At 37.4% G+C, this 21179-nt stretch overlaps 1 protein-coding gene across 2 annotated transcripts in view; it reads left to right on the forward strand.

Annotated features, from left to right (window-relative positions):
- LOC139133445 (low-density lipoprotein receptor-related protein 4-like) overlaps positions 1 to 21179 on the forward strand; it is a 56067-nt gene that overhangs the window by 22604 nt on the left and 12284 nt on the right. The window contains exons 9-16 of one of the 2 annotated variants that reach the window (XM_070700043.1): positions 15826 to 15960; positions 16323 to 16437; positions 17262 to 17400; positions 17698 to 17802; positions 18779 to 19036; positions 19156 to 19318; positions 20278 to 20405; positions 20813 to 21085. In XM_070700043.1, the coding sequence (XP_070556144.1) occupies positions 15826 to 15960; positions 16323 to 16437; positions 17262 to 17400; positions 17698 to 17802; positions 18779 to 19036; positions 19156 to 19318; positions 20278 to 20405; positions 20813 to 21085 (1316 nt within the window). The remainder of the gene's footprint in view (positions 1 to 15825; positions 15961 to 16322; positions 16438 to 17261; positions 17401 to 17697; positions 17803 to 18778; positions 19037 to 19155; positions 19319 to 20277; positions 20406 to 20812; positions 21086 to 21179) is intronic. The other variant, XM_070700044.1, reaches the window with a different exon arrangement.

Raw genomic sequence — 21179 nt, forward strand, 5'->3', positions numbered from 1 at the left:
TTCTAATAAGTATTTTTATAGGTTTTAGCACTAGGAATCTTCTTTAAGAAACTATTTTTAAAATTGTGAGTTTTCCATATATGATGACTGTTAATAATTGTTAGTCTTCTGAATGATATAATTATTCTCCGTCTGAATGTAGCATCGGATTCATCTGTGTAAGGCACATTTGTAATTTGTATGGAACCCGGTGTTGAACACTGTACAGTGTCAAAACATGTAATCTGTAAGGCCAAAGAAATAAATTGTGTTGTTTCGATAACCCGAGCTACCCTAATTTTTGCCTGCCGACCCTATACTGTTTAGATCTACGTAAACACGGAAGTAAAAAAAAAGGAAAGAAAAAACCCGTAAAATCACTTGTTCGTCACCTGGCATTTGATATTTGCTTGAACGACGACGTCTTTTATGTTTGTTTTCTTTATATGTATGATACGTTTTTTTGGAAATGTTGTGGCCAATATATAAGTTGATCGCTCTGAACCCTGAAAAGTGCATATTTCAAAATAAAAATATCTTGGGAAAACAATCTCTGCCGACCTACCTAACTTTTCAAAACCATGTTATCGAAACAGCACAATTCATTTTCTTCCTAATGTTTGCAGTTAAAAAAGACGTGTACATAATCTTCAGTTTTTAATTTAGACTGAACCCCTTTCTTATGGACAAGTGCTCCTTTAGTAGATCCCCCTAGATGACAGGCAAAAGGTCATCACAGATATGAGCAAAAAATGCAATAAACACAACAAAGCTAAAAAAAACCAGAAAAAATGGTATGACCAAAATATTAAAAAAATGCCATAATACACACAAATTTAGACTCGGCACTGTAGCAAACTATGTCAGACTCATAAAATTTTTATGAACACACAAACTCACGAAAATGAAAATTACATGCTTAGCAATCAATCCAAACACCTAATCATCACAACAGAATCTTTCTGTTAAACAATACAAACAAGTACATTACTTTTTCAGATGTACTTGTATCGTGTAACATTTAGATTTTGGGCTGATTAGGCGTTTGAATTAATTTTAGGCGTGCAGCATGCAGTTTTAAATTTTTGTAAGTTTGTGCGTTAATAAGGTTTTTATGAGTCTTACATTGTTTGCAACAGCGCTAAGTTTTAATTTGTGTGTACTATGGCATTTATTATCTCTGATCATATTATTTTTTTGTTTCTGCGTTTTTCTTAGTTTTGTTGTGTTTATTGTATTTTTACCATTATATGTGACGACTCTTACCTATCATCTAAGGGATCTACTAAAGATGGACTTGTCAATAAGAAGGGAATTCAGTCTAAATTATAAACTAAAGATTTTATGCACGCCTGTTCTTAAACAGTAAACATTACAGATTACATGTTTTGACACTGTACAGTGTTAAATACCATGGCATACAAATTACAAAAATGCCATACACAGATGAATCCAATGTTATATTCAGAAAGAGAATATGTTATTCAGAAGAATAACAATAATTAACAGTTGTCATCTATAGAAAGGTCACAAAATAATTAAAATGCCATGACTTTCTTACATCTCTTTAGTGAACACGCATCAACATGAACGTATTTTAATCCGTATATAAGTCATATAAGTCTACCCGATTCGCTTTAACACTCTTTTCAAAAAACAGTATATTTATGGAGGATTTTAACACATTCAGGTATCACAGACGCCTATTGAAATAAACTTTATTCTTAAATTGAATCGTTATTACCAGTAATTTTATTTTTTCCTACCTTCTTAAAAATAAATGATCAAGGACTTAGCATGGAGTTGCACTTTGCCAACACAATTCCTGTCAAAGGAATATTTCTCATCTAAATTGACAAGGAAACCCCGTCATACTATATATTTCAAAAAGTAGAGAATCTATAGTTTAATATATTAGCAATAGTTGAATCGAAGGATGGAGGGAGTGTATATTTGGTCTACATTTTTCAATTTTGTATTAATGATAGAAATTAATTTAAGTCAAAACTTGAAACAATTTTCTGAAATGTATTTCACTTTGAACAAGAGCGTATGGAGATAAAAACGATTATTTTATTATTCATTATCTATTCTCATTCTGAAATGGCATGGATTGCAAGATTGACACTTAGAAAAAGTTATGAAAGTCATGATTAGCAAAATAAAAATGCTTCTTATTCAAAATGTAAGAATTGTATCGCCAAACACAAAAGTCGTTTTGTCATTTAGCATTAAAGAACATTATGTGAAAATTTCAGAAAATTTGACCAAGCCAGAGTGAAGTCACCTAAATTCTCCAGAAATCTTGTACTTGGGACAAAAGGAAAGCCAGGAAATTGGGTGATTTGCATACATTGCATAAATTAACACTTCTTTATCATGTAACTTACGACTTCTTGACAAGCGAAAAGGTGAACCCAAGCAATATTATAATCTTGGTTTAACAAATTAATCAAAATTGAATGAATATTTGAAAAAAATGACTTTGATCAAAATACGCTGTCTTTGGTGTAGCGCCAACATAACAGATTCTTCTTGATATTCCTAGTGCTAAAAACTATACCAGAACCTTATTTATGTTAGAAGCTATTAAACTATTTATAATAGAAACTATTACACAATAGGGCACTAATTTGGTAGCCATCTTAAATTTATAAAAAAATTATCAAAGCGTCTTTTAAAAAACATTGAACCACCGAAAGTATATTTAAAACTTCAAAATGGCTGAAATAGTTTGTATAATACATGGTATATGCCAGAAAAGGTCTTTTGTAGGTATGTTGATCACCATATTGGATTTCTGCAAATTAACAAAGAGCCTACGTTAATCATTGCACCTCCAAAATCGTTTTTCCATGCAAAAGAAATATACTTCTAACTTTAAAATCACGGAACCAGCTTTATTTAATAAGTGGTATATGACCGAAAATGTCTTGTGTAGGTATTTTGGTCGCCATATTTCATTTATGCAAATGAACAAAGTTACTACGCAAATGATTACATCTCCAAAATCGTTTGTCTATGCCAGGAAATATACTTTCAACTTTTAAATCACGGAAATAGCTCGTTTAGTACGTGATATATGACCGAAAATGTCTTTGCAGGAATGTTGGCCGCCATATTGGAATTATGCAAATCAACGAAGTGGCTCTACAAAATATTATATCTCCAAAATGATTCTGCGAGCCAAATAATTAATGCCAGACTTTGAAATTACTGAAATAGCTTGTTTAACATGTGATATATGGCCAATTATCTTATTTTGTCGGAGGGTTGGCAGCCATATTTTATATAAGCAAAGTAGACATATTTTCCCAAGATGAATTCGAGTAAACCTTTAATGTGTTGTTCTGGATACCTCTCCTAAATGCATTCTGAAGAAAAAAGTTATGTTGCAATTTGTGGTAGGTTGAGTGTCAAAATCTCGTAGATCGACTGGACCAGTATCTTTCACCGCTGATATATCCTAGTAATCAATATTTACAGCATTTCTCACCGCATTGTTTGCATCAATCTTCAATGTATATCCGGTTTTTTTCTAAATCATTAAAGCCCTGCTCGAAATGAACCGGGATCAGGATTAATGCCAAGTTTGGGTGGGCGGTTTTGGGCATGGCTCTACATAATGAATGTGTTGGTAACGGTTGCGATATCGTTCTGCCTAATCTGTGTGCTCTCAATCACGCTCGGACTAATATAGATACAGCCGCTTCGTTTCAGTTATGCCATGGCAAAAATCCAAAGAAAGAAAGAAAGAAAGAAAGAAAGAAAGAAAGAAAGAAAAAAAGAAAGAAAGAAAGAAAGAAAAATGTCAACTTCATCAAACAGGAGCTTGCGGAGTTGATTTACTGAAGTTTTGAGGTCATGTCAACATTCGTTATGAGACTGATTCGGCTACTGACTGCCATATGTATATGCGATGAGGAGTTGGCGCCGTGGAAAAAATCACCAAAATGGAATAGACATACAAAAATAATAAATAACCCGAAACTGGCAATTTCCTGTGGTAAAATCACGAATTAGTGATGAAAGTTGACTAAACTGTATTCAACTGAACATGGTCTGAACAAGGTCTGGAAAATGGTAGGAAATAGGTGAAATAGGTAAAATCAGAAAAACAAAGAAGTTCCCTACATCACTTGAGGGTCGAGACTTCCATGAATCTCATGTATCACGATGTCTGAAAGCGATCGCGGTCGGCTACTCGGTTGCTTGTCGGTCAGCGAAAACTCATCATGAGTTATGTTTATTTTCGAAGCAAGTTTTTCACGAAACATACATTAATCTTCGAGTGAAATAAACGAAGGACTGGGAACATAGATATCTTTGCTACCAGAAGAAATTAAAGCCCGACCTTTGTCGAAATCTTACGATGTAGAGCGGACTCAATGAGCCGTCCTCGGACACACGTACACTTTAAAGTCTTTACAAGATCGGGTGATGAAGCTTACTTTGCAACCTAATCTTGAACTGACAGATAGAATGTTTAAACTGTTCAGATGTCTTACAAGCTTTGCTTAATATTAATTCTCATAACAGAAGTCCCAATGTTACTGGGACCACAAGTATGTCTAACACGACATGTCATTTCCATGCGTAAATCACGTGAAACTGTACGTGTGCATAAACCACGCGGGCATTTCAGGGCCAGCTGAACTGTACCGTACCGTAGTACCGTTGTACCGTTGTTTTCGCTGTCATTGTCAATGAATGTAAACTATGGACCCAGCCTACAGTTCTGTAAAATACAGTGTAGGCCTATACGTGCTTTCCCGATTTCGCTAGGACACATCGTACAAATACTGACTAGTCCCGTCACGTCCGATAAGGGTCCACTTTCGTGATGTCATAGCATAATAAGCGCTATTAAAAGAGCTTATGACAACATAAAGTTTTTATCCTATGCGCACGCCGATATAACTCTAATAATAATAATAATAATAATAATATTTCAGGACGAAAAGCGAAACACTAAATTGTGTACGCTATCCCATACATCAAAAACAGAAAGAACATAAAATACAAAAACAGAGACAAAAAATGATTAAAAGTACAGAAGATTTCTATACGTTCAAATATGCTTTGAATGCAAAAGAGCATCAGAATTATGTAGCTAAAATGAGCACATTTTCGATATTATTTAAACGTTCATGAAAATTATACATTGCTTTACGTCTCAATGCCTCAAAAGTAGGAATAGTATGTGAAACAAACATAACACTTGCGCTACAGTCGCGAGCATTACCCCATCAAAATTCTGAAGGAATTGTTATACGCCACTCTAAGATTGTTTAGACTCTTTTTTTGTGTGAGAAGTCCACAGCTGACAACAACACACGTAAGTGCAAAAACTTCTAAAGAGTGAAATCTTCACATGAGCAGAACAGTGTGAAAATTTACGGAGCAGAGCATTTGCACGAATGTAGAAACATCTAGTTTACTGCCTGATAGCACAATCATCAAGTGAATTATTTGTCATGATATAACCTATAAGTACGTATGCTCATTGACGATATTTAAACAGGTGGTTCCAAGCTTAATAGTTGGTAGGCTTTCAATTCTAATCGAACTTTTTCTAGGCTAAAATACATACACTTTGATTTCTCTGGGTGATAAATTATGTCATGTTCAATACCACATCTATCACAAATTAAGACAAGCTCGCGTAGACCCTTAACTGACGGACAAAGAAGCACTAGGTCATCAGCATACATAAGATGGTTGATAATTTGGTTGCGGGGAAAGAATTCTGCCTTGGTATACACCATTACTTACAGTAAAAAATAAAGATCTTGTATTTCCCCATTGAACATAGAAATGTTGAGTGCGGTACCACATCATCAAAAGACGAACTATGTACTTAGGGACACTCTTGTTAATCAGTTTCTTAAACAACATCCAGTGATTGACGCGATCAAATGCCTTCCTGGCATCAAGAAAACATGAATAAACAGGACTTAAACGAGAGATAATAATTGGTCACTTCATTCATGAGATAATACACATATCGGTGGAGTGTCCACGTTAAAACCCAAATTGATAGTCACGTGAACTCAGATAATCTGTACAACGATTTACGATAACGATTTCAAGGATTTTTGAAGAGACGGTAGAAATGGCCGTAGGCCTGTAATTATCCTTACTACTCATATTACCTGTTTTGTCCTTGATAAGTGGCACCAAGACAGTTTGCATGAAACTTTGTGGCATAAACGCATGATACAGAAACGATGAAAGAATAAGAGCTAACATGACATGTAGCCTATTACTGGCAATATTTATAATGCTTGCTAGCCAGGTCATTAGGACCCACGGATTTTCCGCACTGAAGACGGCTAATTGCATACGAAATTTCCGAAACATTAACGGAATAGTCATTTTCCAGATTATTATGTGAAGAAAGCCATGACATTACTGCATCCTCGTTTGTGTAACTTTTTACAGAATTTAGTAAGGAGGCGTAATGGTTTCTTTACATTTCAGTACTTTCAATCTGTCCAGAGCAACCTCCAACAGACGACGACAGAGTAGAATGGGTACTATTAATTGAGCGAACAGTCTTCCAGAACCTTGTCCTCAGCGTACAAATTGTTTGTTTACATCGTAATTGTTCTCGTATGCGCAGAAAATGTTTGACCAGTTTATACCCCTGCACGTGGCTAAATGATTGTTTGAACTACGGAACGACTGTTCCTAGGGGCCATTCTCTTTGTTCGGAAAGCGATTTCCCCCATAATTGTCGTAATTGGTAAAAAAAAATTGTGAAACTGTGTGGATACCTGTATGGCCCAGGTGTTTATAAAACAGTGTATGTTCACGGTATGCCAATAATTTTTGTTTGAGAATCGGTTAGGCTGATTTTCTCGGAGCGGTCAAAATGGCTGTTGCCAGTTGTCACTCGAGGCACCATTTTGAATTTTCAATGAGTTGGCAGCCTTTTACACCCCGCACCGGGGTGTCATTATAATTATGCAAATGAACTTAAAATATGCAAGCTACGCTCACCACAAGTTAATAAGTTCTTGCAATTTGCAAATATAATTTATGTACTAGGTTTGATTTTGATCAGATTAGCCGCTCTTGAAATATCGCGCAGACACCCACAGACACACACACACAGGCAGACATCGCTACGACATTGGTTCACGTATCTTGGCACGTAAGCTTAAAATGCAATTAATTTTCTATACAGTGCTACTTATAATTTAAACGATACTGGTCGCTGCGTTTGGTATCTTTGGTGTTACTTAGTCCATTTTTGTAGTGCTCTTTCATGTATACGATATGTTGCCCCTGTAAAACCAAGCGGGACAAAAATTGAACTCTTTCAGGCAGAACACGCCTCGGGGACAGGTGTTTGGATTCTCAAATTCCTGCAATTCTTTTCTGAACTACCACTTGCGGGGCCGCATTTTAAAGCTCTTGTGTAAAAGAAAAACTTTCACCGTCTTAGTTTTTTCCAAATTCCAAATTTAATTTTCCCCTAGAGATAACACGGGATGGCGGCTATTTTGAATTTTAAATATTGCAAAATGTGACTTAATTTGTTTTGCTGGTTCCAAACTTTGCACGGTGATCCCGATTTTTATCGATGATTTGCGAAGAAAATGGTTGAAAGTTTCATTAAGGAAAGGTTGAGCAAAACTTTAAGTCTTTAACTGTCGAGGCGCATATTACCTTTAAACGACAGGTACACATTTATAGCGAGCGCAGCGAGAGCGGCCGAAGGCCGCTCGCGATGCGAGCATTAAGACTTATGCGTGTACAAGAAATTTAGAATGGAATCTCTATATACCAAAGAGTTTGAAAAGAGAGCACAGTTCCATGGAGGCGGCCATTTTGAATACTTTTACACGGAATGCGTGAAATTAAAGATATCATCTACCACAAAAACTACTCGACAATGTGTATTGCCGACAAAAGAATCTCTCTGTTCCAAAGAAAGTGTGAAATTTGTTTCAAAATGACTATTTTCGATCACTTTTGAAGGCCCGGATCGGTCATCACTAGGCGCCGCCATTGTATTGTATTGTATCTTCGTAAATCCCTGCGTTGATTTTTTTCGCAGCACCTGGTAACTCCAGTAATCTTGTAGTTAAAAAAGAGACAATAAGTCACATCACAACATAAAAACAAAAAGACGAACTTGTCAAAAATTTGGAGATTGGGGCAGCCCTCAAGTCTCTGGTCCACTCAGCAACTTTGATCTTCTGTTGTGTAATTTAAAAATGTACTCTCTGCTCACAAGTTCAATCCTGATGATAATGTCCAAACGGTCACATGGTATAAGCGCAGATGGGTCAAGGGTTAATTGGGTAAACTGTTCCGGGTTATGAGCAATCCTATTCCAAATGTCATCAATTAAAATGTCTTGTAGCTGTCTAGAGTAAGTAATCCTTAATGGTTGTAGACTTGGACATTTAGCAATGAAGTGTTCTCTGTTTTCTGGTTCGTCTCCACAGAGTTTACATGTAGGGTCAATTGCAAATTGGTTAAACACAGCTTGATTTGTTCTAAGTATGTATGTTTCAGTTAGAAGTCTAGCTTTGATAGTTGCCCGTTGAATATCTTGAGAATTATGACGTACTGATGTCCATATATGATGTGGCTTTCCAATCTTGATTGTCTGTGGATTAATGAATTTTAAAGATGATTTCTCACTTATCTGCTCCTTCCATTTCTGTTCCCAATATGAATTCACTGCTGTACTAACTTGCGTTTTCCAACGAGTCTTTTTTGGTATACACTGTAGAATTTGATATGGTGAAGGTAATCCATATTTCCAAGATAATCTCCTTACTAGGCTGTACCAACTGGTGTCTGTGGGATTTTTTAGACTCAGTTGCCTTTCTGCGATATCTTTCTCGAGTTGACTACCAGATCTAATTATATTTGCAAAACAAGTAAGGACAGCTTTTTCTAGATGGGCTTGTATGGGAAGGACTCCTGATAGAATATACGGAATTGGGTTCGCTGTTCTTGTCGGTAAAAACTGGAGTTGCCTGATAATTGTAGTCTGGAACTGTTCAAGGGTGTCAATATCTGTAGTTCTTAAGTTGCAGACCTCTAAGCCATGTAATACCCGTGGAATGACATATGTAGACCAAATTTTCGCTGATATATGTGGAGGTAATCCATTTCTACCATGTAACCCGCCCCTAATAGGGCATAAGCAGTAGCTCTACCACACTTGATTCGCTTTTCTATGTTAATGGTGAAGTTGTGTCTTCTTACAATTCCTAGATGTTCTGTAATAGATTTGTCCTCAAACTTAAAGGTGATGTCCAGGGGGCAAAGATTCTTATTATAAACTATGATTTGACTTTTTGATGGTTGAATATTGTACCTTTCATTATGAGAGTAATCTTCAATATTATGGTGCATTGCTTGTAGCTCAAGTTCAGAGTGAGATAGGACAGCTATATCATCGGCACATGTTGCATTGGGGATGGAAATATAACCTATTGAAGCTCCAGCATAGTTGTTCTCCAGGTTGAGTAAAAGTTGGTTGTTATATCTTTTGTAGTGAGCAGTCGACAAAACTCCGCCCTGTCTGACACCTTGTATAATTGGATAACTATGTGAAAGATGATTAAACCATTTGGCTTTTGATGTGAGATCTGTGTAGATATCGTTAATTAATCTCCAGTAGGGGGCTGCTAATCCATCAAAATATAGTTTCCGAAGCAAGGAATCATGTGAAACCACATCAAATGCCTTTTCTGCATCCAGGAATGATATATGTAGAGGCCTTTTAAGGGCTCTGGCTTCTTCAATTGTCTCTGTAAGTATTAGTGCTGTATTGGTGGATGAAGATCCTGTAGTAAATCCGCCCTGAAGTTGAGACTGGGTTGCTTGGAGCTGCTGGTTGGTATGGGAGTTTAAGATTTTTTCAATAACTTTAAGCAAAACCGAAGTAACAGTGATTCCTCTATAGTTGGCTGGATTGGTAATTAAACCTTTTTTGTAGATTGGTGTAACTATACCCTCTTTTAACCTGTTTGGGATACTTCCTTTTTTCAGGATCATATTCACTAATTTTGTGATTTCTTCTAGCAAGAGTTCTCCTCCATATTTAAAGTGCTCAACAGTTAGGCCATCACCATCTGCCGCTTTATTGGTCTTCATGGATGATAAAATGTTAGTTATGTCCTGTTTAGAGACATATAAGTCCTCGATAGCAGTTTTGTTATAGAGAGAATTAATGACTTGTACGTCATAATGTACTTGTTTCTGGTAAGAACTGTTGTATTTAGGAAGATTAGTAGGATTTGCCAGCTTGCCAAAATAATTTGCCCATTCACGAGTTATATCTTCTGTTGTTGTAAATTTCTGTTCACCGATAATAAGTTCTGAAGGTGTACTGCTGGTTGATTTCCTTTGCATTTTAATAAGTTTATGGAATGTTTTTGGATTATTTTCTTCGTTGGCAATTTGTGTGATGACTTCTTCTTTTTTCCTAGCTGCTTCTTGTCTCTGTTTCTTCCTGAGATCTGTTCTAGCCTTTAGTCTGTTGATTAATAATCTGTTGTCACGATCCAATGTTGAGCCACCCTTCTTCCATTCCCAGTGGGCCTTCTTACTGTTTTTTACAGCTTGTGCTATCTCTGGATTCCATATTTCACGCCTCTTTTTTATGACTATTTCTGATCTGAAATTTGGGATGCTGATCTTGGTTGCCTGTTGCCTCCTTGAGAGTTTTACTCAGGTGCTCCAAGTAAAAGTCAATAGCGAAGTCTGAGTTATCATGGATGTCAAGAGATTTAAGATTTTCCTGTATGGAGTGCTGGTAGTGTTCTTTGTTACAGAGGTCCCATTTAGGTTTTGAGGTTATAATTGTTTTGATACTTGTATTGGAGTTCAACTTCTTGGTTGGTATTTTGAGTTTTACCATAACTGGTAAATGGTCTGACGTATTGTTTGAAGACAATGGGATTACTTTGACGACAGGTTTCAAAGGCATTATGTTGTCATGGAGCAGTATATAGTCAATTTCTGCGGAGTGTTTCAAATTTGGGTGAAAAAAAAGTGGGATCTCCAGTTTGTAAGGAGTTTAAGCTGTGTTCTTGACAGAAATCAGAGAATTTCTTGTCTCTTGGAATATTGGCTCTATTCATAAGGGATGCATTCCAATCACCAGTGATAAGTAGATAATGGGTAGATTTATATTTGATAATTATTTCAGCTATCTCGGCTAAGGTGTTATCAAAGTCATCATTACTGGCACTTGTTCCTCGGGTAGGCATGTAGACTGTAACAATACATATTGGCGGAGTTGTGGGAATTTCAATTACCACTGTTCTGTTACTTCCATCCGGTTTCTTATTAACTTGATGTGTCAAGGAGTTTGGGTAGAGAATAGATACTCCTCCATAGCCCCTAGGGACTTGGAAAGGTTGGATCGGGTTGTCTTGATCTACTGTTTTTGTTGAGCTGTTATGAATAGGAGATAGGTTTTCAAGATATGATTTTTCAAAGTCAAACAACCAATGTTCTTGTAGGCAGAGAAAATCTGTTTGACCAAGAAGTTGTTGAGTGTACATCTTATTTGCTTTGATATTCTTCACATTGAAGGTAATTAATGTTATTTCCTCTATGTCTGTCTCAAAGGAGTTCTTTGTGGGGGCGAAGTCCACTCCCGAATGGAGGCTTGGCCTTTCTCTAGAAAAGACTTATTTGTGGTTGTAGGTAGTGATTTTTCCTTTTGTTTCAGTTGACAATCTGAGTCCGAGAATTTTCCCATAATATCGTAGTCTCTATGGAGAGTTCCTATGGCATGACTTGAAGCGCTTACCGTGTCACTGTTTATGAAGTCTGTTGTTTGCGACTGGGGAGTAGTTTGGATAGATAATGATTGAGAGCTTAATGTTTGCAGAGTTTGTGTATCTGCTTGACAACCTTCACTTATGTATTCTTCTCTGTTCAGAGGATTCACTGATGTATGTCCCGGAACAGCTTTATAAATAGATTGTTCTGGGATTCTTTGTTCTTTCTGTATAGTTTTTTCTTCAGTTGTAGATATGATAGGAGGATTTGTAGAGTCGTCTGCACGTGAATGTAAGGAGACAGGTATTTCATTAACTTTTGAATTCTTTTGGAATTGATTTGTTGGAGTTATGTTCTGTTCAGTTGCCCTATTCAAATGGGATGATGGATATCTATTATACGTGGGGTTGCAGTGTTTGTTGATGGATGGTACGTTCCCTTGCCTATGCATTGGAGGTATGAAATACCTGTATGGAGTAAGGTTTGGTTGAAATTGGTTTGATAGCTGGTTTAGCATGGAAGCATAAATCATCTGTGCCTGTGCTTGATTGTTCTGTAGAATTCCAAGGTTGTGTAGCTGTGGATACTGAAGTCCTTGTTGGATACCCAATTGTTGTGAAATGTTCAAAGGGTAAAAAGGGTGTTGGTATTGAGGAGCCATACCCTGTGTAACATGGTTATTCACACTTTTGCTCTTCATATTTTCAACTTCATGGATAAGATTACCAAGTTTAATCTCTTGTATCTGCTGTTGAAGTTGTAAGAACTTAACATCATTGCTGTTTGACTGCGTAGACTCTGACTGGGGGTATGGTTGTTGGTTAACCTGTTCACCACCGGCTGGACTAGTGCATGAAGCAATCTTCAATCTCAGTACTTGGTTGGTTCTCTGCAGTTCCTGTACTTTACTTTCCAATTTCACAATTGTTGATTTAGCAAGAGCTAGCTGTTCTATCGTTTCTGATAGTTCTACTTCCTTCTGTTGTAACTTCTTCTCTTTGTTTATGACTTGTCTTTCTCTGGCTCACAGACTTTTTTCCTTATCTGTCACTGTATCTTTGGGCTGTTGTGTAGTTGAATTTGGAACATCCTGTTTCAGAGTTGTATTGGGAAGAGTCTGTTGCTCCATTGGATTAGAGAAAGACTGTTGTACAGTTGGGTTAGAAGCACTTTGTTGAAAAGTTAAATTAGAAACATTCTGTTGCATAGCTGGATTGGAAGGATAATTCTGTTGCCCTAGCAAGTTAGACGGCTTCCGTTGCACAGTGGTTTTAAAAGTAGTTTGCTGCCCTGGTAAATTGCTGACACTCTGATTCATCAATGGATTGGAAGCAGTCTGTTGCACTAATGGATCTGAGGCAGGCTCTTGCGGGGTTATATTAGCGACTGTCTGTAGCACAATGGGAGTGGAAGTAGCTTGTTGTACACTTTGGTTGGGTTGCACAAAGGAATTGGAAACAGGCTGTTGCACAGTTGAGTTGGGTACAAGATGTTGCACAGTTGCGATGGGAGCAGCTTGAAGGTCTTGTACAATGCATGCTTTACATGAATAAGGAGAAGAATCATCAGCTTGTAAGGCATTATACTCTTTTTCTGAAATTTGTTCACATTTCCGATGAAACCAGAAGTTACAGTCATCACATTGAATGCCATTTAAAACTTCACAGTTGCAGTGTGGACAATAGCTCTGGGTTCTGTGCACATCTTCTATTGCATGATTAGAAGTAGTTTGCTTGTTTACATCACAGTTGGTGCGAGAATCTTTTGATCTCTGCCTATTGATTGTAGTAGTGTCTGTGGCTTTTATGGCTTGTAACACTTGTTTAACTTGACTATCCATGTTACGAAATGATGGGTTCTTCCTTAGCTTGGCTTCTAATTGAGGGAGATGATCATTTATGAATTCCATAGCTGAAATACCATTCACTAAAATTGTGGAATTTGTGTTATACATGTTGATTGTCAGTTTCCCTTGTTTTCCAATTGATCCACTCTTCAATTTGTTGAATACTTTGAGTTGTTGTTCTACTACCAAGTTAGAGTTATCGGTTATGGATTTCATTGTTCCTTGTAACTGTATGGTGGGGTTGTCACTATAAAAATCAATGATGGCATTTTTGAAGAATTCATATGCTGCTGTACTGAAAGACAGAAGCCATTGTTTCCCTTTGTCACGTTGATCAATTCGTAAGTACTGTTTATTACAGCCGTCAATTTTCTTGTCCAGCGCTTTTGATTTATTAAGCGTGTACGCCTTATATCCTTTACCTTGGTCACCTGAGCGTTCATTAGTATCATCTGGTTTACACTGATATTGAAGAGGGCAACTGTCCTTAGTTTGAGTTTTATATCTGGTGACCATGTGTGTTGTCGACGTCATCTTCAATGGCGGGAACAAGACCAAGGTTCCTTACGAACAGAAGTGAAAGTAGTATCTTACCGTTCTGGGGGTTAAGATAATGTGAACTTGAGAACACTGAGTCTACACAGACTTGAGGCTTGACCTTGAGATGAGTCGAACTTGATAGGTGAGTAAGGTGAATTGGGCTGAGAAAAAAAAGTGCTAAACTGGAATTCAAGATGGCGCTCTACCACGACGGGGTTAGTCACCACACCAAACTACGACTACAACAGCAAGCGAGGTTCACAGCAACAATAACAGACAATACACCACTACACCACTACCAATCACAAGCTAAAATGCAGAAATACCGATAAAAAGACTTCACTTCACATCAACTTCAACTTCGACGATAAAAAACGGAGAAATACACACTAAAAACAGGAGCGTTAAAAAGTCGTGGCAGCCAGCTCAGTCATTTTGTTGCATTTTGAAACAAGCCAACTCTCGCGAGAACGAATTAAAATAGTGTGCTGAGACTACCGCTGATGGGAATAGTACGTGTTTTACATTAGACCGCCTCTGTTCCCGCCCCTGTTACAATAAACTGTTCTGAATTATATAATTTACCAGTTTTAAATAATTTTCGTTAGTGAACTTGGCATTTCCGAATTAATTGCTATAATAATCTATAAATGTTATTCTAGAAAACAATCGACAGCAATTCAAACTCAATGGCCAAAATATGTGTCATGCATCAACATCAATGAAGATATACCCTACGCTGCGCTCGCTCTCAGGTCAGACCTTTTACATATTAGTCGCGCTAGCGGCTTACTGACTACGCATGCGCATATTCATAATATACTATGCGAGTAACCGGAAGTGTACCCTTCTTTAGTGGGCGCCGCCATGTTTTTTTGAGTGCTCGTAAATAAACAAATTCGAAACGTGCTCGCTATTATTTTATAACATGCCATTAATAAAATATATCTTTTTTATTAGCGAGTAATTATTATTATCCACCCTGTCGCTGATACAAAATATCGTTACTATCACGCGGCACGCCTAAAAAATAAAAGAAGAGAGAAAACTGTCGTGCATATGAACGAGAACATTCGCAAAGAATGCTGGGATTGAATCTTAGAAAGGCACCCTCTGTGTCAATAACTATGTGCAAAATTTGCCCCTTTTTAGAATGGAAGTAACGCTGGTTTTCAGCTTACAATATTGGAAGTTGGGCGGTAGAGTTAATATTGCAAAGTTGATGATGGCACAATATGTCCTTTGTTAAACACAATAGGTAGTAATCATGGTAAAAATTGCCAATTTATGTCAAACGTTTTTACACATAACAGAAAATCTATACCTACAGGGTCTGACATCGTGTACTGTACGTGAACTGTCATCAGAGGGTAAACCGGTCATACTTGTACAAACGTATATAGAGAGTAACAATTAATTCTATTTATCCTTTATGATTACTAATCATGAACCGATACAAAACACATTTGTAATCTCAACGCCTAGCGCGCCTGGCGCGACACCAAGGGCTGAGCCCTATATAATTTTAATAACAAAAATGATACAGACTCGTTCTGCTACAATGAATTTATTACTTGATTACATTCTTAAGTAAATTTTAAAGTTATTGCTTAACTATCATCATATTTCAAAAGCTAGTATAGTTTAAACACTAAAAGTACAGCTCACAGTGTCTTATTGTAACGGAATTGTAGATCATTATTTTGGTCAGACAAGGGATCACCTCCTCGCATCGAAAAATCGGCTCTTTCTGGACGAAACAGATCTGTTTTCATCTCAACCAATATCGTAATGCCCAGCGCTCTGGCCGTTGATCATACAAATCACAGGTAAATTGATAGCTAATGTTCGTTCGGCGTCATGTAACCTTTGATAGATTTCAGAAGCCAAGTACAATGTATTATAACTTGCCGTATAATCTGCACCCAATAATGTCAAAAAAGATACATAGACTTGCTTCTTATTGGCAAAACAATCGTTCTGGACTTAAGCCTTGCTTTTGTGTACTGTGTATATTGATAAAATGTTAGCCAATATACTAGATCAAGGCAAATATGAAAATTGTCGATGACTTGCGAAAACAGTAACATTGAAAATCCGCCATTAAACAAACTTAAGTAGTTTAAGTCTGTTTTTCTGTGTATCTGTATTGCTATCTTTCATCGTCTCTACCTTTTGTTTATTTTTAAAGACTGTACTGGGTGGACGTTGGTCTGAACAGTATAGAATCTATCAGTACAAACGGCGAAAAGCGGAAGTTGATATCATTTACTTCTACCCCCGTATTTGGTCTCACGTTATTCCAGGTTTGTGACAGCAACTTTTCAGTCAAGTACACAAAGCTTAAGATCAACAAATCTAGTCCAACACCCCTTTGGTGCTTTCCGATGCATTGGTTATGGTTAGTCGGTTTTAACTTTCTGAGAAAATTGAGCATGGCAAATGGACATGGATTCATTCTAACATCTTCTTTGTGTCGTACAGATATGTAAAATGATATTAACATAGGAGCCCAAGCAAAATGTACAAAATCGTCTTCAGATATTTACCTACAATTCTTTCCATATCATCAATGGTGTGTGCACTTGAAAGTTTGTGAAAGACAGTTGAATTGATTGTGTGGTTTGGCGACCATATCGCCCGACGGGTGTGAAAACGCATGATAATATCATAAAATGATATTAAAAATCCCCTTCAACAGAACTTCACATACCCTTTCAGCTCAAATTGACAATCATAGTAACAACATCTTTTGCCACTTTTTTATCACGTTGGTTAATCTTTGACCTACTTTCACATACCTCAGCAACTACAAGGGTCAGAGATTTGCGTTTTCTTGAATCATTACTCTATATGAACAGATTTTTTCCTCCAATCGTAGGATGACTTCGATGACTGATCTAGACTTTCATGAATATAAGCAACCACAATTGCTATTATTGAGGTAAACTGCGTATCTAGGGGCTGTAGTGTAAGTGTACCAATGACAAGGCTACAGTAGATGTTTTGTCGATAGTTGTCGTTGACATAGTTTAAATACTGCAATAATTATTTACAAAGTCTATCTGTCGGTCGAAATACAGACCCTGTAAAAAATCTAAATCGCATTTTGGCTTTAATTTTCTGGCAGGATCATCTGTATTGGACTGAACCACATCACCTTGTTGATTTCAGCCACGCCTCAAACAAACTGGTTGCACGAAAGAGGCTAGACAGTTTTCCTACCGCTGTGCTGGCTTTCGACAAATCGAAACAGACCTTGACACCAGGTACTTTGATTGCAGATAGGTGAACGTGTACTCTTTCGTATGTTTTCATTTGAATTTGAAGCATGGTTCGCTGGAATAATATTTTGTGCTGTGCAAGATTGTAGCATAAGTCACCAATTGACCGATTTCTTTATCACGGATTTGATGATATATTAGTTGACTTTTCTTTGCAGCTGCATTGGTGCATAGTTATTAGGTTGATAAGAGGAGTGAGTGTAGTGCCCGTCGATATAAAATATAAGTTCAGGTACTTGCAGTTATGTGTTATGTTAATGTGTTCATTTTTGCCTTGATAAGGACCTTGTGACATAGGTAATGGCGGATGTGATGAGATCTGCGCACCCTCTTTCAGTGGCGCCGAGTGCCTATGTAGCCAAGCTGAAAATCTTTTCCATAGGACAGGTTAGTATGGGACGTTTTCCTGACAACTCCATTACCACTTACTGTAAATTTCTCACGTGCCTCTGTGCTGTTTATACACGCATTCTACTGTTTTACTCGAAACCAATGTCAAAAGAGAGTCTCTGGCTGACATGCATCTAGCGTTAGCTGGCTTAGGCTAGTACCACTCGGTGGTGTCGGCATTTGAAGACCAACTCAGAACACTTGTTTATTAGGTTTGATATGTGCATTATTTATGAACAGCTTCTCTACTCGACAAACATTGTCTTTGTTAGACCATAGACCCTCGAGGGTCTATGGTCTAAGTTAGACACATGCAATAGCTTTGTAATCTATATAGGATCGACCACGATATCTTGTATAATATGTCTTTGAAATTCAAACGCCAGTGAACTTCAACAATTGATTTCAAAAGATCGGACATGATTCGCATGGCTTGTTTTGAATGCCTTGTTAGTAAGGCCGATGTACATGTACTGTATCGCGTTGTTTGCAGCACTTGCAACCATAGTATCACAGGCAATACCGTTGAACAGGTGAGCTGCCCGGATCGGGCAATCGGACTTGTTATGACATTTACATTCATCAATGAATGTGATTTCTTTGTGTCAGTTACCCACTTTGTAATTTGATGATACTCGCCATATTCTGCATGCAATGTAGCTAGATTTTATGGTAATCATGCAGAAAATTTTATTAAATTGTAAACGTTTCGGTAAATCCTTATCAAGCATCCAAACTTGCATTGTTACAGTAAATCACTTACTAATGAAATGGCGACATTTCTTGAGTTAGTTACCTTAAAATTATTTTCATACCTATTTTTAGTTTTCATATAATCATGTTTAGCGTTTTGTCAAGCGCATGCATTGCTCAAATGTTGTACATCTAGATTTTTTGTGCAACGTACAATCTGTTAACTTATAGATGTATTATGTGTGAAGATACGTAAATTCATATGACTATTTGCGTCTAGACGTAACCAACGACGACTTTTTGTTAGTGGCTGACGTGGAAACAGGCACCTTGAATGGCAAAATTTACCACATCAATTTGCGCTCTCCTACATTTAAATACACATCTCTCCCGCTTACCAATATCGCAAACCCGGTCGCCTTGGACTATGATCATGTGGAGGCTAAGGTTTACTGGACTGACAGATACCTAAAAACCATCAACCGAGCATCGCTTGACGGTAGTGACCATGAAGTTATTGCATCCTTGGACATACACGGTACGACTAGTAAACATACATTTGCTTTTCCGATATTCTAGTGTTCTACAGTAACTCGTAATTTTCAAATTCATCATGCATGGGAAAGATAGATTTTGGATGTCATGTCTTCATTTCAGTTCCAGATGGTATTGCAATTGATGTTAAAGGGAGGAAACTTTATTGGACAGACACCGGAATCGATCAGATCACAGGAGCCAACCTTAACGGAAGTAATCGTCAGCCCATAGTGTTCACCGACCTGCAAGAACCGAGAGCAATCATAGTAGATAATTGGAAAAGGTTAGGGAGAAAATAATTATAGGGTGTGGGCCGGAGGAACTTAAAGGAGGGTCACAGAATACTGTCCAAGACAGCTAATCACTTTTTATAAACCAATCTTGGGGAGGGTCACTTTTAACAGAAGCTGATTTTACTGCTTATCCTTTGATCGTCAATGTGATATTTCCTGGATTTTGTAAATACACCAATTATTTTAATATATACACATTATCCACGTTTCAAAATCGAATTCTTGCACACATGGACTTATAACCACCCTAGTCTAAACAAGTACACTAAAATACCGGTAGTTGTGCCAAATATGGTGACCCTCCTTCAAATGCTTGAAATATCAATCCCTTCAAAAATGATTGAGTGATTAATTGCGCCCTCCCTCCAAAAACGCCAGCCCTCCTCCTGTAATTTCTGTCCCTAACTAACATAACATTTTTAAACAAATTGTTAGTTAATACTGTTTCAGAAATTCCTGGGGAGAATCTTGCTGTGGTTTGGGAGGGGAGGGTCAAGCTTTAGAATGTCGGACACGACATTGACAAGAAGATTGGGATATAGTCACGATTTTACAGCATATGTTTGCACTGAATTTCCCGGCCCACCCCTGTAACTACAGTAACTGAAACCACATTCATTCATTATCTTTTATAATTAATTGATATGATTTCTGAACTGCAAGTTTACAACGTTTTACATTTGAATCAGTAACGATCACTATGAACATATTTGAACAAGCACTATGAACATTAGTATATTGTTTGTTCAAATTAAATTGCTGCGAACAAGTCAAATTCCGACCGACGAACAAGTCATGTGAACAGATGCTGTGGCCTTTAATTCGGCCTGTGACCGTCGACGGATGGAAATCGGTGACTATTTAATTAGCTGATAACACTCTACTGAGCAAAACATTACCGAGAAAGCAAATAACAGGAAATTATAGCAAATGAATACATTCCCTTTAGCCACATTTTCTGGAGCGACTGGGGAGCAGAGCCAAAAATCGAACGGGTCAATCAGGATGGAAGTGGGCGAGTTGCTGTTGTTTCTACCGACTTAGGATGGCCAAATGGTCTTGCACTTGATGAAAACGGTACTGAGTGTTAAGTTATGAGTTCGTTCGTTTTGTTGATATGTGAAAGTGTTTTAGACTTCATATGTTGGAAATGCTTCGTTCTATGCAATCTCAGCCTTTATGCATGTGAAGCACTCTTTGGCAAGTTTGAATGCATGCTGGTGAACAATCGAAAAGCAATATGAATAACTAATTATTATCATAGATACTCGTTTCGAGAAGGAAGAGTGCTAGTACTGAATGGCTACCTAAATTAATTGGCATAGAGGCCCAATTGAAAGTTGTTGACATACGAAATTTAGTAGTGATGGGTCAAATGTATTACATTCTCTTTGCAATGATATTATTATCAGCCCGAAATTAGTTTTGATTGGATACTTTTCATGAATAACCCATTCTGATATATTTGAACATGTGCGTTTCAGGCCGCAAACTCTTTTGGTGTGACGCAAAAACAGATCGCATCGAATACATCAATTTGAAAACAAGTAAACGTCAGGTGCTGATAGCATTTGCTAGTCCTGATGCCCAGCCATTTGGTTTAACGCTGACTGATAGATACATCTACTGGACAGATTGGGACAAGAGACAAGTGCAGCGGGCCGATAAACATACAGGATATAAGGTTAGCCGTGTCAGCTGCCTCAAACTAGAACGACCGAAGGGTATTTATGTACTGGCCTTGCCCAAAACTACAGGTTAGTTTTCCTGTTGCAAATGGGGTAAGATTAGGATCTACCGTCGGTTAACATTTTCGCGGCTGAATTTACCGAATCTCTTTATACAATCTTG

This window comes from Ptychodera flava, chromosome 5 (assembly GCF_041260155.1).
Source record: "Ptychodera flava strain L36383 chromosome 5, AS_Pfla_20210202, whole genome shotgun sequence".
Lineage (NCBI taxonomy): Eukaryota > Metazoa > Hemichordata > Enteropneusta > Ptychoderidae > Ptychodera > Ptychodera flava.